The 15618-nt window shown below is 45.7% G+C and overlaps 1 protein-coding gene across 1 annotated transcript in view; it reads right to left on the bottom strand.

Moving 5' to 3' along the window:
* Nucleotides 1-15265, bottom strand: part of GET4 (guided entry of tail-anchored proteins factor 4) — a 29382-nt gene extending 14117 nt beyond the window's left edge. Inside the window, exons 1-5 of the mRNA XM_040356763.1 lie at nucleotides 15056-15265; nucleotides 6582-6660; nucleotides 6314-6395; nucleotides 3073-3222; nucleotides 1847-1985 (exon numbers count right to left, since the gene is read on the bottom strand). Coding sequence (XP_040212697.1) covers nucleotides 1847-1985; nucleotides 3073-3222; nucleotides 6314-6395; nucleotides 6582-6660; nucleotides 15056-15207 — 602 coding nt within the window. The 5' untranslated portion in view covers nucleotides 15208-15265. The remainder of the gene's footprint in view (nucleotides 1-1846; nucleotides 1986-3072; nucleotides 3223-6313; nucleotides 6396-6581; nucleotides 6661-15055) is intronic.
* Nucleotides 15266-15618: the final 353 nt, after the last annotated feature.

Below are 15618 nucleotides of genomic sequence, written 5' to 3' on the forward strand. Positions count from 1 at the left end.
ATCATGCAGCTGGCATATATAAAGTCCTGTGATCCTGCCAAAAACATGGTTAAAGACTTGTGATTGGGACACTGCTACATAAAAAGGGGCCATCAAGGTAAAATCTTAAAGAAAAAAACCTAGTGACCTCAAGAGGGCAAGGAGCCATGGGGTCTGCACCTGAAGTTTGTATTTTATGCTATACAGTTGTGCTCATAAGTTACCCTGGCAGAATTTATGATTTCGTAGCCATTTTTCAGAGAATATGAACACAATCTTTTTTCACTCATGGTTAGTGTTTTGCTGAAGCCATTTATTATCAAATCAACTGTTTTTACTCTTTTTAAATCATAATCACAACATAAACTACCCAAATGACCCTGATCAAAAGTTTACATACCCCAGTTCTTAATACAATGCATTGTCCTCTTTAACATCAATGGCAGCTTGAAGTCTTTTGTAGTATTTGTGGATGAGGCTCTTCTCAGATGGTAAAGCTGCCCATTCCTCTTGGCAAAAAGCCTCCAGTTCCTGTAAATTCCTGGGCTGTCTTGCATGAAATGCACGTTTGAGATCTCCCCAGAGTGGCTCAATGATATTGAGGTCAGGAGACTGAGATGGCCACTCCAGAACCTTCACTTTATTCTGCTGTAGCCAACGACAGGTCAAACTGGTCTGGTATCATTGTCATGTTGGAATGTCCAAGTCCGTCCCATGCGCAGCTTCCTGGCTGATGAATGCAAATGTTCCTCCAGTATTTTTTGATAACATACTGCATTCATCTTGCCATCAATTTTGACCAAATTTCCTGTGCCTTTGTAGCTCACACATCCCCAAAACATCAGCGATCCACCTCCGTGTTTCACAGTAGGAATGGTGTACCTTTCATCATAGGCCTTGATGACTCCTCTCCAAATGTAGCATTTATGGTTGTGGCCAAAAAGCTAAATTTTAGTCTCATCAATCCAAATGACTTTGTGCCAGGTTTGTTTCTGTGCCGTTTGGCGTATTGTAAGCGGGATACTTTGTGGCATTTGCGTAGTAATGGCTTTCTTCTGGCGACTCGACCATGCAGCCCATCTTTCTTCAAGTGCCTCCTTATTGTGCATCTTGAAACAGCCACACATGTTTTCAGAGTCCTGTATTTCACTTGAAGTTATTTGTGGGTTTTTCTTAGCATCCCGAACAAATTCCCTGGCAGTTGTGGCTGAAATTTTAGTTGGTCTACCTGACCGTGGTTTGGTTTCAACCCCTAATTTTCCACTTCTTGATTAGAGTTTGAACACTGCTAATTGGCATTCTCAATTCCTTGGATATCTTTTTATGTCCCTTTCCTGTTTTATACAGTTCAACTACCTTTTCCGCATATCCTTCGACAATTCTTTTGCTTTCCCCATGACTCAGAATCATGAAACATCAGTGCAGCACTGGATGAAAGAAGGGTCTGTCAGGAGTCCAGAAACTCATTGACCTTTTATATACACACACACACACACACACACACTAAGTACAAGCAAACAGATCACAGGTGAGGATGGTTACCTTTAATAGCCATTCAAACCCTTTGTGTCAACTTGTGTGTACATCAGGCCAAAATCACCAGGGCATGTAAACTTTTGATCAGGGTCATTTGGTTAGTTTCTGTTGCCATTATGGATTTAAAAAATGTAAAAACAGTTGATCGATAATAAATGGCTTCAGCCAAACACCAACCATGAGTGAAAGAAAGGTTGTTGTGTTATTCACATTCTCTGATAAATTCTGCCAGGGTATGTAAACTTATGAGCACAACTAACACTCATTTACAGTGGTGGGATTTGAACAGCCATTATGACCCTGAAAACAGGCAAATATTTTCTGTACTTACTGCAGGACGGCTTGTGCCACAAACATGTCCACCTCACTACGGTAGCCACGGGTGGATGAGTATTCTACTAACATATTGGCGCACCCCTCTCCATCTGAGGAGTGCAGGAAGTGATACCGGGACTCATAATAGTTTTGCTCTAAAAAAAGAAAAGATCATTAATAAAAAATAGTAACAGATCACCAAACTACTGCGTTGTCTGGTAGACTGTATAAAATCTAAGGACTAGATCAACAGAAATGCATATTTTGTGTCAGGTTAAAACAGGTCCAATACAGTAAATGTATTTCAAACAGTGAATTTAGCAGTTTGCCTGCAGTTCAGCCTTAAAGCGGGAGTTCACCCAACATTAGATTGAGGCTCATTTTGTCAAGGGGAATCGGGTAGTTTTTTTAAAATCGAAGCAGTACTTACCGTTTTAGAGAGCGATCTTCTCCGCCGCTTCTGGGTATGGTCTTCGGCACTGGGCGTTCCTATTTGATTGACAGGCTTCCGACGGTCGCATACATCACGTCACGAGTAGCCGAAAGTCGGTGCGGCTCTATACGGCGCCTGCGCACCGACGTTCGGCTACTTTCGGAAAATCGTGACGCGATGTATGCGACCGTCGGAAGCCTGTCAATCAAATAGGAATGCCCAGTCCCGCAGCCCATACCCGGAAGCGGCGGAGAAGATCGCTCTCTAAAACGGTAAGTACTGCTTCGATTTAAAAAAAACTACCCGATTCCCCTTCACAAAATGAGCCTCAATCTAATGTTAAAAATTAAGTTTTTAGGTGAACCTCCACTTTAATGCAATGTAACTCCATTTCCAAAATAAATAAAATAATAAATAAAAAAACCACCATTAAAACATGACTGTTGCACCACAGTAACCAGATGTTAGCTTTCAATCTCCAGAAGACAAAATTAAACCAAAAGGTCACACAGAACGATGATCTCCCAAACATAACTGCATGTTTCAGACATAAGGCAAGAAGCACCACTGCTAAAAATTGGAAAAAAGTTCAAATCCTGCCAGCTACAGGCTCCACTCCTGATGTGTTTCACCCCAAGGAGGGCTTTTTTTGTCGCAGAGGTTCCTATGAAACACATGGGCAGAACCAAGGTCTAGTAAGGAATATGCCCTTATAATAAGGTTGGTAATAAAAGTACATCTACTTATTACGATCAAATGGGATCGCCCGAGACAAGAATTATACCATTTCAGGTGGCAATATGTCCTACCTTTCCATAACGTAATAGCTAGTAATTGGTGCAGCTTTGCGTGACCTAGTTTTCCAGACCCTCCAGACGACCACTTGAGAGCCCGGGATACAAATGCCACTCGCTCTGGAGAGTTTTGATCCATCAAACTAAACAATTTGGCCAAGTTTTCTAAAGAAATATCACAAGATTTTAATACAACATATACATTTTTTTTTTTTTTTTGTTTCATAAAGTTTTATTAGGTGAATATGAAATCAAACATAGCATCGTATAGATACATTATATAACTGCATATGTTAACAATAGTGATAAATATCCGAAAACGTGGTGTCGCAAATTACACTCTTATGCCAAGATATAGTCATTAATCAGACAAAATAATTGAGGAGAGAGAGTCGTAAATGAGAGAACATTAAATAGCATAAAAGGAGAAAAAACAAAGAGAATTCTCTATTTTTTTTTTTTTGTGGAACCCATCTCAACCAGTAAACAGGTTATTCAGTTATATATTTCTTTCGTGGTCAAGATAAGTAGAGAAGGGGTTGAGGAGAGGGGGGAGGGGGAAGGAGAGGGAAAAAAATAAAAATAAATAATTGGGGAGGGGGAGCTTATTGAGAGTTGTCTGACTTAGGGTAATTTATCAGTATATTCCATCCACTTTATCAAGATGTTTAATAGCCTTGCAGAGGGTGCTTTTCAACATATACATTTTAATAACAAAATAACATCCTAAACAGGAGATGGTTATTCCTTTAAGGAAATGGTTTGCGTAAAATGTATAATTTTCATGGGAGGGGAGGCTCGATAGACAGGATATAAAAAGTCTACACACCCCTGTTAAAATGTAATTCCACAGCTTTTTCCACCCTTACAATGCAATTGAAAAACTTTTTTTTTTTATGGGGGGGCGGGGAATAAAAAACTAAAATAATGTGGTTGCATAATTGTGCACACCCTTTTATACACCCTGGGGATGTAGATGTGTTCAGAATTTAGCAATCAAATCCAAACCCATGTTAAATAGGATGCAAAAGTGCCTTGGATTAACTCCAAATACAGTTAAGCTGTTCTAGTAGGTCTTTCCCGACAGCAAAAGCCACGAGAGCTTCCAAAGCATCAGAGGGATCTCATTGTTAAAAAAGGTATCAGTCAGGAGAAGGATACAAAAGAATTTCGAAGGCATTAGATATACCAAGGAAGACAGTGAAGACAGTCATCAAGTGGAGAAAGAATGGCACAACAGTGACATTACCAAGAACTGGACCTCCCTCCAAAAATTATGAAAAGACGAGAAGAAAACTGGTCAGGGAGGCTGCCAAGAGGCCTACATTAAAGGAGCTGCAGGAATGTCTGGCAAGTACTGGTTGTGTGGTACATGTTACAACCTCCCATATTCTTTATATATCTGGGCTATGGGGTGGAGTGGCAAAAATGGAAGCATTTTCTTTTACAAGGAAAAATATCCAAGCTCGGCTAAACATTGCAAAAACACATCTGAAGTCTCCCAAAAGCCTGTGGGTAAATGCCTTCTGGTCTGATAAAACCAAGGTTGAATTTTTTGGCCATAATTCCAAAAGATAGATTTGGTGCAAAAAACACTGCACGTCACAAAAAAAAAAAACCATACCCACCGTGAAGCATGGTGGTGGCAGCATTATGCTTTGGGGGCAGTTTTCTTCAGCTGGAACAGGGGCCTTAGTCAGTCAGGATAGAGGGAATTATGAACCGTTCCAAATACCAGTCACTATTGGCACAAAACCTTCAGGCTTCTGCTAGAAAGCTGAACATGAACATGAAAAGGTGGCTCTGTCTACCCATAATGAATGTGCTGCCTGCAGAGACAGTGCCACCCATGCATTATGCAATTGGCAGCATGGGTGGCACTGTAGGCAGCACAATATGCCATTGGCAGAATGGGTGGCACTGTCGGCAGCACAATATGCCATTGGCAGCATGGGTGGCACTGTCGGCAGCACAATATGCCATTGGCAGCATGGGTGGCACTGTCGGCAGCACAATATGCCATTGGCAGCATGGGTACCACTGTCTGCAGGTAGCGCATGCGTTATGTCACATAACGCATGTGCTGCCTGCAGAGACAGTGCCGCCAATGCCGTAATGTGCTGCAGAGAGTTTCAAGGCGGAGTTTGGGGAGGGGCCAGGGGTGTGGCTGAAGGCGGGACCAGGGGTGGAGCTGAAGGGGCCCCGTCAGGTAGGCTGTACGGGGCCCCATGATTTCTATCAGCTGCCCTGACTGTGTGTTCTATGACGTTGGATCCGCAGGACTTCACACACCAGCCCACTCCCCCCCCCCCCACCTGTCATACAGCCATGCCCACAGCATACCTCCACTACTACCCCTCACAGTAAACCTCCACTACTACCCCTCACAGTAAACCTTCACTACTACCCCTCACAGTAAACCTTCACTACTACCCCTCACAGTACACCTTCACTATGTTACTATTGTTAAAGTTGTTAATATTTATTTTTGGAACGTAATTCTGCTTAAAATATTTAACAGTGTAGTTTCATGAGATAATTTACAAGGTCGTGTTTAGGGGCGGACTTAGGGGTAGGCAGGGGAGGTGTTGGGTGGGGAAACTGGTGGCAAGTAACTCTTAAGGCCTGGCTAGGGGCTCAGGACTTGAAATTTTGAGCCATACATACATACATACATACATACATACACACACACATACATACATACACACATACTGTATTTATTGGCGTATAACACTCACTTTTTTACCCTGAAAATAGAGGGTAAACTGTGCCTGCGTGTTATACGCAGGGGGCTGTGGACCGTTTTTTTTCCTGAAACTTCCCTCTTAAAGTTAGGGTGCGTGTTATACGCCGATAAATACGATTTTATATATTTATATATATCTATCCTCTGGGAGCGGAAGAGGAGGCAGTTGGGGGGGGGGGGGGGACTATAAGGTGTGCCGTGCTGACAAAAAAATAAAAAAGTACAGTGAGATGACCTCATTGCTCAGCTGCTGATCCTTCACGGTCTAGTCACAGGCTGGGGGCAGGAATGTGACCTAGGTGGGTTGCTTATCTGACGTTATACAAAAGTCATGTCACAAGCCTGGTTGTGCTGCCTAGCAGGGCTGTCTGAATTTGAGGACTGGGTGGGCAAAAATGTAAAACACCTCCCTTATATAAGTGCATTTCAGTGACGTATTTAGTAGTTTGTGTGGAGATAAGCTTTAATGGAAGGAAGCAGATGTTTTATAGATCAGCCCAAACTCACCTAATAAGTCTTCTGTCACTTTAGCTTCAGATTTTTCTAGCGACTCCAGAACAAGCATGGACAGATCAGCAGCACTGTTTTGCTGCAAGGCAAACAAAAGTATTCAAAATGAAGGTTTACAAATGTTCATGAAAAGTAAACAAAACATGACTTTAGTTCTTACAGGGAGAAACGCTGATTAAACATGTTACTGCCAAATAAGGCAACAAAGTTACACTTTAATAGCTGCAGCCAATGTGACATTGATAGAGCGTGGATAGGTTCTTACTTGACCATGGCTGAAAAACAGCAGAGCTCCAGAATACATTAATTCTCTGGCTTCCGTGTGTTTGTTCTGTGGCATATACCTGGAAAACAAACAAGGGGAACTTTAGTTGGGAAGTTACATTTGTGAAAAAGAAAGATCGCTCAGGCTGGGCCAGCTCATGGAAATCAAATGACATTGTAACCAGATCAGATTTTACCCACATCTGGGGGAACCTTACCCACTTCCATACCAGGCACTTACGCAGCTTCCTGCCCAAGCCAATTTTCAGCTTTCTGCGCTGTCGCACTTTGAATGACAATTGCGCGGTCATGCTACACTGTACCCAAACAATTTATCATTTTGTTTCCACAAAAAGGAGCTTTCTTTTGGTGGTATTTGATCACCTCTACGATTTTTTTTTTTTGCGCAACAACTAAAAAAAAAAAAAAAAAAAAACACCGAAAATTTTGAAAAAAAATAAAGGGCCAGATCCACGTACCTCGGCACCTCTTTACGTCCAGCGTAGCGTATCTCAGATACACTACGCCGCCGTAACTTACAGCGTATTCCCCGTATCCAAAAAGAATTTGCTCCGCAAGTTACGGCGGCGTAGTGTAACTGTGTCAGCGTAAGGGCGCGCAATTCAAATGGATGAGACGGGGGCGTGTTTTATGTTAATACGTCTTGACCCAACGTAAATGACATTTTTTCTGAACGGTGCATGCGTCGTCCGTGGGGGTATCCCAGTGCGCATGCTCCAAATTAACCCGCAACAAGCCAATGCTTTTGACGTGAACGTCATTCTACGCAAAGCCCTATTCGCAAACGTTTTACGCAAACAACGGAAAATTCTACGCTGGCCCGACGTCCATACTTAACATTGGCTACGCCTCATATAGCAGGGGTAATGTTACACCGAAAAAAGCCTTACGGAAATTAAGTAAAAAAATGCGCCGGACGTACGTTTGTGGATTCGCGTATCTAGCTAATTTGCATACTCGACGCGGAAATCAACGGAAGCGCAACCTAGCGGCCAGCATAAATATGCACCTTAGATCCGACGGCGTACCAAGACGTACGCCAGTCCGATCTAGCCCAGCTTCAGGCGTATCTTGTTTTGTGGATACAAAACAAAAATACACCGGAGCAACCTAGCAGTCACGCGGCGTATCAATAGATACACCAGCGTAACTGCTTCGTGGATCTGGCCCAAAGTTTTTATTTTTTATTGTTACATTTTTTTGTAAATAATTACGTTTTCTTTTTTAATTACGGGCACCGATGAGGTGGCACTGATGGGCACTCATAGGCGGCACTGATGGACACAGAGGGGTGGCACTTGTTTATTTACAATTTTTCCAATCAGTGCCCATGTTGCCAGTCAGTGCCCATTTGTGGGCACTGATTGGCATCTATTGTGCATATTTTTTACATGTGGATGGCCATGGGGGATGTACCTGGCCATCCACATGTTTCCTCCAATCCCTGGTGGTCCTGGCAGCTTCCGTGTGGTCTAGTGTGGGCAACCGAGGGGGGCGCTGCGCTGATAAACAATCAGCGTGAACTCCCCCTGTCAGGAGAGCCGCCGATAGGCTCTACTCGCGTCTATCAGACACGAGTGTGGAAGAGCCGGTCAACGGCTCTTCCCGTTTACATCGTGATCAGCTGTGATTGGACACGGCTGATCACGTGATAAAGAGTCTCCGCCGGAAGGCTCTTTACCGAGATCGGAGATGCAGGGTGTCAGACTGACACCCCGCACCACAGATCGCCGCGCGCTGGCATGAAATCCTGCAGGACGTCAATAGACATCCAGTCAGGATTTCACAACCACTTCCCCGGACGTTAATTGTCCATTGACCAGGCGGGAAGTGGTTAACCACTGAACGACCTGAACGACCGAGCCTCTGAGATTTGGTGTTACAACTTAAAAAAAATGTTTTTGGTAGAAAATTACTTAGAAACCCCAAACATCATATATATTTATTTTCTAACACCCAATAAAATGGCAGTCTTTGCAATACTTTTTGTCACACTGTATTTGCACAGCGGTCTTAAAAGCGCACCTTTTTGGAAAAAAAAAAATCACTTTTTTTTTTTATTATTAAAAAATAAAACAGTAAAGTTAGCCCAATTTTTTTTATATTGTGAAAGATAATGTTAAGCCAAGTAAAGTGATACCCAACATGTCACGCTTCAAAGTTACACCCGCTCGTGGAACGCCGACAAGCTTTTACCCTATAAAATCTCCATAGGCAACGTTTAAGAAAAAAAAAATAATAATAATAATAATAATAATAATAATAATAATAATAATAATTCTACAGGTTGCATGTTTTGAGTTACAGGGGAGGTCTAGGGCTAGAATTATTGCGGCGATACCTCACATGTGTGGTTTGAACACAGTTTTCATATGTGGGCGCTACTCACGTATGCGTTCGCTTCTGCGTGCAAGCTCGTCAGTACGGGGTGCTTTAAAATGGGTTGTAAAGGTACAATTTTTTTTCCCTAAAAAGCTTCCTTTACCTTAGTGCAGTCCTCCTTCACCTACCTCATCCTTCCATTTTTCTTTTAAATGTCCTTATTTCTTCTGAGAAATCCTCACTTCCTGTTCTTCTGTCTGTAACTCCACACAGTAATGCAAGGCTTTCTCCCTGGTGTGGAGTGTCGTTTTTGCCCCCTCCCTTGGGGTACAAGAGAGTCGGGATGTTCACTAACACACAGCTACTTTATCTGCAAAGTAGAGATAGCGTCCTGACTCTCCTGTAGTCCAAGGGAGGGGGCGAGCATGACACTCCACACCAGGGAGAAAGCCTTGCATTACTGTGTGGAGTTACAGACAGAAGAACAGGAAGTGAGGATTTCTCAGAAGAAATAAGGACATTTAAAAGCAAAAATCGAAGGATGAGGTAAGTGAAGGAGGACTGCACCAAGGTAGAGGAAGCCATTTAGGAAAAAAAAAAAAAATATTGTACCTCCAGCTGTTGCCAAACTACAAGTCCCATCATACCTCTGGATGTCATGCTTGATGCTATCAGAGTCTCGCTATGCCTCATGGGACTTGTAGTTTGGCAACAGCTGGAGGTTCGCTAATTGCATATCCCTGGCGTAGTGTGTTACCATATGTTCCCTTGGTGACAATGATCTTCAGGCAGCTGGGACCATAGAGAATATTCTCCCATGTAGTTCTGGGCCAATTCCTCACCATTCCCATGATCATTGAAACGTCACGAGGTGAGATCTTGCATGGAGCCCCAGACTAAGGGAGATTGACAGTTATTTTCCGTTTCTTCATTTGTGAATAATCGCACCAACTGTTGTCACCCTCCCACCAAGCTGTTTGGTGATGGTCTTGTAGCCCATTCCAGTCTTGTGTAGGTCTACAATCTTGTCCCTGACATCCTTGGACAGCTCTCCATGGTGGAGAGATTGGAATCTGATCACTTCTGTGGACAGGTGTTTTATACAGGTAACAAGCTGAGATAGGAGCACTCCCTTTATGAGTGCTCCTAATCTCAGCTTGTTACCTGCATAGAAGACACCCGAGAGTCAGAAATCTTGCAGATTGATAGGGGATCAAATACTTATTTCACTCATTAAAATTATAATTTGTCAGTGGGCAAACGTAGATCAGCAGGGGATCAAATACTTTTTCCCCCCCTCAGTGTATTTTCTGAAAGCAGAAATCCTAAGACCAAAGTGTTGGATGTGCTGATCACTGAACAGAAAGCAAAGTGTCGCATTGACTTCATGATAAATATAATCCATTGTCTCCTGTCTGGTTGTAAAGGTGGTGATCAGTGGGCTGGATAGTTGTGGCGTCGGGGTGTACGGGATACGGCAGAGATGTGCTCTGTCCTGGAGCATGAAGCTGGCCTCCAGGGCTGGACAAGCCACTCAGCCATTCTGATAGGTCCCTCTACATAAATATCATCAAATACTCCATATAAATCAATTTGTATATTAGGTCTCGAGTTGCCTGATCGCCTGTCTTTCTTCAGGGAGAATACATTACTTTTATGACTTAATAAGGTTTACTTACACGTGTAAAAACACATAAGGAAATCCCAAGCCAAACATACCAAAGTTCGCTGTCAGCGCTCATCCCATCCCATAGACCTACGTATTGCTCTTACTACAGACATTTGTGAATCCCGGTTTCTGAACAATCAATAATAAAAAATCTGCTTGTGGCAGCAGAATATTCAGCTCTAAATGCAAAATATATTTTGGCTTCCCGTACATCATATTTAAAAGAGGTTCAGTCTTTTTGAAAATAAAAAATAATAAGCTACAAATACTGTAGCTGCCAACATTTATTAAAAAGACCCTCACCTGTCCAGGGATCCAGCGCCATCTTAACCCGGTCTGGTCCTTCTGGCTCCTGGTGCCACCATGTTTAGTGTGAGAAGGGGGTTGCGACTCCTTGCGGCTTTACGGCAAATGTGCAAACTGCTTTGTACCCTGTGAATGGTCCCATGACATGTCCCTGAGGGAGGGGACCAGAATTCAGGTGGAATCACCTAGGTCAGGCATATGCAATTAGCGGACCTCCAGCTGTTGCAGAACTACAATTCCCATGAGGCATAGCAAGACTCTGACAGCCAAAAGCATGACACCCAGAGGCAGAAGCATGATGGGACTTGTAGTTTTGCAACAGCTGGAGGTCCGCTAATTGCATATGCCTGACCTAGGCCATGGGTTTTCAAACTACGGCCCTCCAGTTGTTCAGGAACTACAATTCCCATCATGCCTAGTCATGTCTGTGATTGTCAGTGTTCCAATGCCTCTTGGGATGTGTAGTTCTGCAACAACTGGAGGACTGTAGTTTGAGGATCCCTGACCTAGGTGGTCTGACCAGACGTGGATACCCCCCCCCCCCCCACAAATGTGTTAGAGGAGACTGGGAGGAGAACATAAAACAGAACGTCTTTTAGGGTGAAGTTCTGCTTTACCTTTGAGAACCAAACGAATGACAAAAATTGGAAGGTATTGAAGTGTGGATTGGGCTTGTAAGCGCGCCAAAAGAAAACATGCGGTTGCATTTGTTTTCTTGTTTGGACCCTCTCATTTTCACCTGGTGATCCAGACATTAAAGTGATTGTAAAGGTTCAGGGTTTTAAAAAAAAAAAAAAAACGCACGTCATACTTGCCTCCACTGTGCAGTTCATTTTGAACAGAGTGGCCCCGAATGTCCTCTTCTGGGGTCTCTCGGCTCCTCCCCGCAAGAGCTAACCCCCACTGGGAAGCACTCTCCCGAGGGGGTTACCTTGGGTGTGCGCTCCCGTGTGATACAATAGGTGGCCAAAGCCTGCGAGTATCACTCGGCCCCGCCCGCAGCATCACCGATTTCATTGACAGCAGCGGGAGCCAATGGCTGCACTGCCATCAATCATCCAATGAAGAGCCGCCTCAAGCTGGGGGAGAGCAATGCGGGATCGCGCCCAGGAGATTCCGGGCTCAGGTAAAACGGGGGCTCGGGGGGGTGGTGATGTCAAGGTTTTTTTTCACCTTAAAAGCGGGGGTTCCGCGGTCCGTCTTTTTTTTTTTAATGTGCATTTCAGTGTTTGTGCCCCCTGTGCTCCTTCATTCAGAGTGTAGACATCAATACAGGTGGTGCGTTACTGGCCAGATGAAAACAGAGGGGGGGAGAACGAAGTCACCGCATCCAATGATTGCAAAGCTACAATATGATACATTTTTGGGGTTTGATACTGCTTTTAGACCCTTTTCACACTGGAGCGTATTGCAGGCGCTATAGCGTTAAAAATAACACCTGCAATCCTCCCTCAAACAGCTGCATCGTTGTCCCCAGTGTAAAAGCCTGAGGGCTTTCACACTGGAGCGGTGCGCTATCAGGACAGTAAAAAAAAGTCCTGCTAGCCGCATCTTTGGAGCAGTGCGTTTACCGCTCCTGCCCATTGAAATCAATGAGGCAGCGTGGCTTTACCGCCGCAATGCGCTGGTTTTAACCCTCTCTCGGCCGTTAGCGGGGCTTAAAAGTACCCCGCTAGCAGCCGAAATGTGCCGCAAATCCGCCTATAGCGTCGGCCTTTTACCGCTGACGCTATGGGCGGCTCAGTGTGAAAGGGGTCCAAGACAGAAGAGATGACCTAGAGCAGGGATATGCAGACCTCCATCATGCCTCGGGGTGTCAGAGTCTTGCTATGCCTCATGGGACTTGTAGTTCTGCATTAGCTGGAGGTCTGCTAATTGCATATCCCTGACCTAGAGATTTGTGTAACCAATCAGGGATGGGACAGGTCGCTTTGCTCCCTATTACACCATTAGTATGTCCATCAGTCCTTATACAGCAGCCTTTATGTCATGATGAGCAGAGATGGAGGCAGGCAGGGGAGACGCAGGCAGGCAGGCAGGGGAGACGCAGGCAGGCAGGCAGGGGAGACGCAGGCAGGCAGGCAGGGGAGATGGAGGTGTCCTCTATTCAGCTTTCTTCTTTTTTTTTTTTATCTTCCACATCTGGGCAACTTTCCTTAGCCAACATTAGATTGGGGAACCATGACTGGCGAAGAAATGCCAACAATCGGCATGGGTGCCTCCCTCACCACACATTCAGATTTGAATCCATCTGATCATAAAAATGCTTTGATAATTTAGCCTGGGACCTAAAGGTGCCCCTCCCCCCCTTTACATACAGTATATTCATGATTTAGGCCATGCTCACAATCCGGCTTTGCCCTGCGACTTCGGTCCGATATAGATCGCACCTTAATCAACAGGATCAGACTTGGGTCTGGTATCGATTTCCATGGCAAAACCCAGGAGTGGTCCAGACCCTTATCCAAGCGAGCGCGCCCCCCTACCAAACCACATGTCCTCAACATGGGGGGGGTTTCCTTTGGGGCAGAGGGGCTATGGAGTCACCAGGGGTGGCGGGTGGCCTCAGAGTTCTGTCACCGCATTGCCACACCCCAAAGCTATACAAGAACTGTCAGAATGGGGGGAGCATTAGCTGGGGAGAATCGTTTTGTTTGTTAAAATCAGGTGACAGAGGATGACATTAGATCTACATTGGGGAAATAATTCATTTTTAATAAAGGACTTGTTAAGAACTGCACAATGTTTTTGGGATGAATGGGTAGGTGTACCATCTATGTACCCCATACCGATTCACATGGGGGGGGTGTCAGGATCTGCAGGCCCCCTTTCTTAAAGGGGGATTCCAGATTACGAAAAGCCTCCTGTCCACAGAACCCTACACCCACAGCCCAGGGTTGTGAGGAAGAGACCCCCCCCCCCAATCAACATGGGGGGATGTCAGGGTCTGCAGGCCCCCGGGTCTATTCATTAAAGCGATTCGGTGTCCTCTCCCCTGCAGAGTGCCCCCAATAAGTCGCTTGCTATGGGGGCACTTGTGCATGCTTGCTGCCGAGCCCCGCTCCGTGTGTGTGCATTGGCGCACACAGAGCAGCTCGGACCTACCCCCTGCTCTATAAAAGGAGGCTGGGTTCACACTAGCCATGGCCGTGGCTCACAGCAAGGGGTCCGATGCGTCCCGGTTCTCCGTTTCAGGGTCAAATCAGATCCAAATTGTCTGCTGAATTTGCACCTGAAAAGGGAGCCAAAGACGCACAGGATTGTTTCCCAGTCCGCTCCGGAGCTGTGTGAACCGGCTCCATTGAGAGCCAGGCATGCGAATTGGATGTGGGGAAACGCTCATCCTATCCGCATCAGTGTGAACCCGGCCTGAATAAACATTTGAATAAAGACCGGTCACTGCTGCTCTCTTTCCTTGTGCAGGGTGACTGGTCTTGCCCCGCCTCCTACTGTGGTTTTCTGCAGGCAGGCAGCCTGTAGTGGGTGGGGTATGCTGGGGCCCCTCCCACAGCCCAGTGATGAGGTCACGTATACTTTTATGACACAAAGTGGATTGATAGCCTGAGAAGGAGATTTCAGTGAGAACATGTCTGGCTGGAGTTTCTGTATAATATGTGACTTTCTGTGCTTTGATGGCGACTCATTCGGCTGCACCAGGCCAAGTCGTAGCGCCCGGTGTGGTCAGGCTGTGCGGAGGGGTCACCCCGGCCTCCCTTATTAGAGAGCCAGGCATCCCTGTGGTCAGATGATGATCAGGAGGAGTGTGGTCAGTGATGACACCAGGGATTCTATCCACAGTACACAGCAGATGTCACTCACATATGGCCTGCCATGGAGCAGCTGTCACCAGTCACACACTGACAGTCTGGCAATAAAAAGCCCCCTAACCTGCCCAGGAAACCTCCCAAGGCCCAGGTGCAGCCCCCACCATAGCAACAAGAAGACACAAGCCAATCAACGAGCAGGAAGATCCCCCAGCTCCCGGCAGCTGAAGAGTTAACCGAGGACTTTCCGCAGATTGACACGAATCCCAGCCAATCAAATGACAACGCTAAAGGAAGCCCCGCCTTCCCCTAGCAACCAGAACGCCAGCGGCCAATCAGCAGGTCCGCTGGAGGTAAGGGCCCTAGAAAGCTCTGGAACGTTCCGCTCCATACCTGAAGAAGAGTGTTCGGTACATCTGGTGGGCCTCGTAGTAATCTCCCTTCTCCACACTGGCCCGCAGCTTCCCCTCCACACGCTGCACTCCTCCCCGGTTCCGGGCGCTGCCTTTGGAGCCCTCCTGCTCCGCCATTGCAGCAGCCATCATGGGGAGACGTCACCGGGGCAGATCAGCACACGCTCCGTCCTCCCTCCCCCCCTTCTGCGTACGGAAGCCGAGTGTGGTCACATGAGCGGCCGCGCACCGACATGGCCACGTGACCCCGCAATTCCGGCAGCTGATTCGCTGCTGCTGTTGATGTAGTCTGTGCTGCGAAGTCTCTTGGAGGTGATCAGTTCTATATTGGACTGAGCAGAGAGAGGATCGTTATGTGTACAGCCAGACATGGCTGCGGAGTTTGGGCAGAGTCGCCATTAACCACTTGCTTACTGGGCACTTAAACCCCCCTCCTGCCCAGGCCAATTTTCAGCTTTCAGCGCTGATGCACTTTGAATGACAATTGCGCAGTCATGCTACACTGTACCCAAATGACATTTTTATAATTTTTTCCCCAAAAAT

This window comes from Rana temporaria, chromosome 6 (genome assembly GCF_905171775.1).
Source record: "Rana temporaria chromosome 6, aRanTem1.1, whole genome shotgun sequence".
NCBI classification, from domain to species: Eukaryota; Metazoa; Chordata; class Amphibia; order Anura; family Ranidae; genus Rana; species Rana temporaria.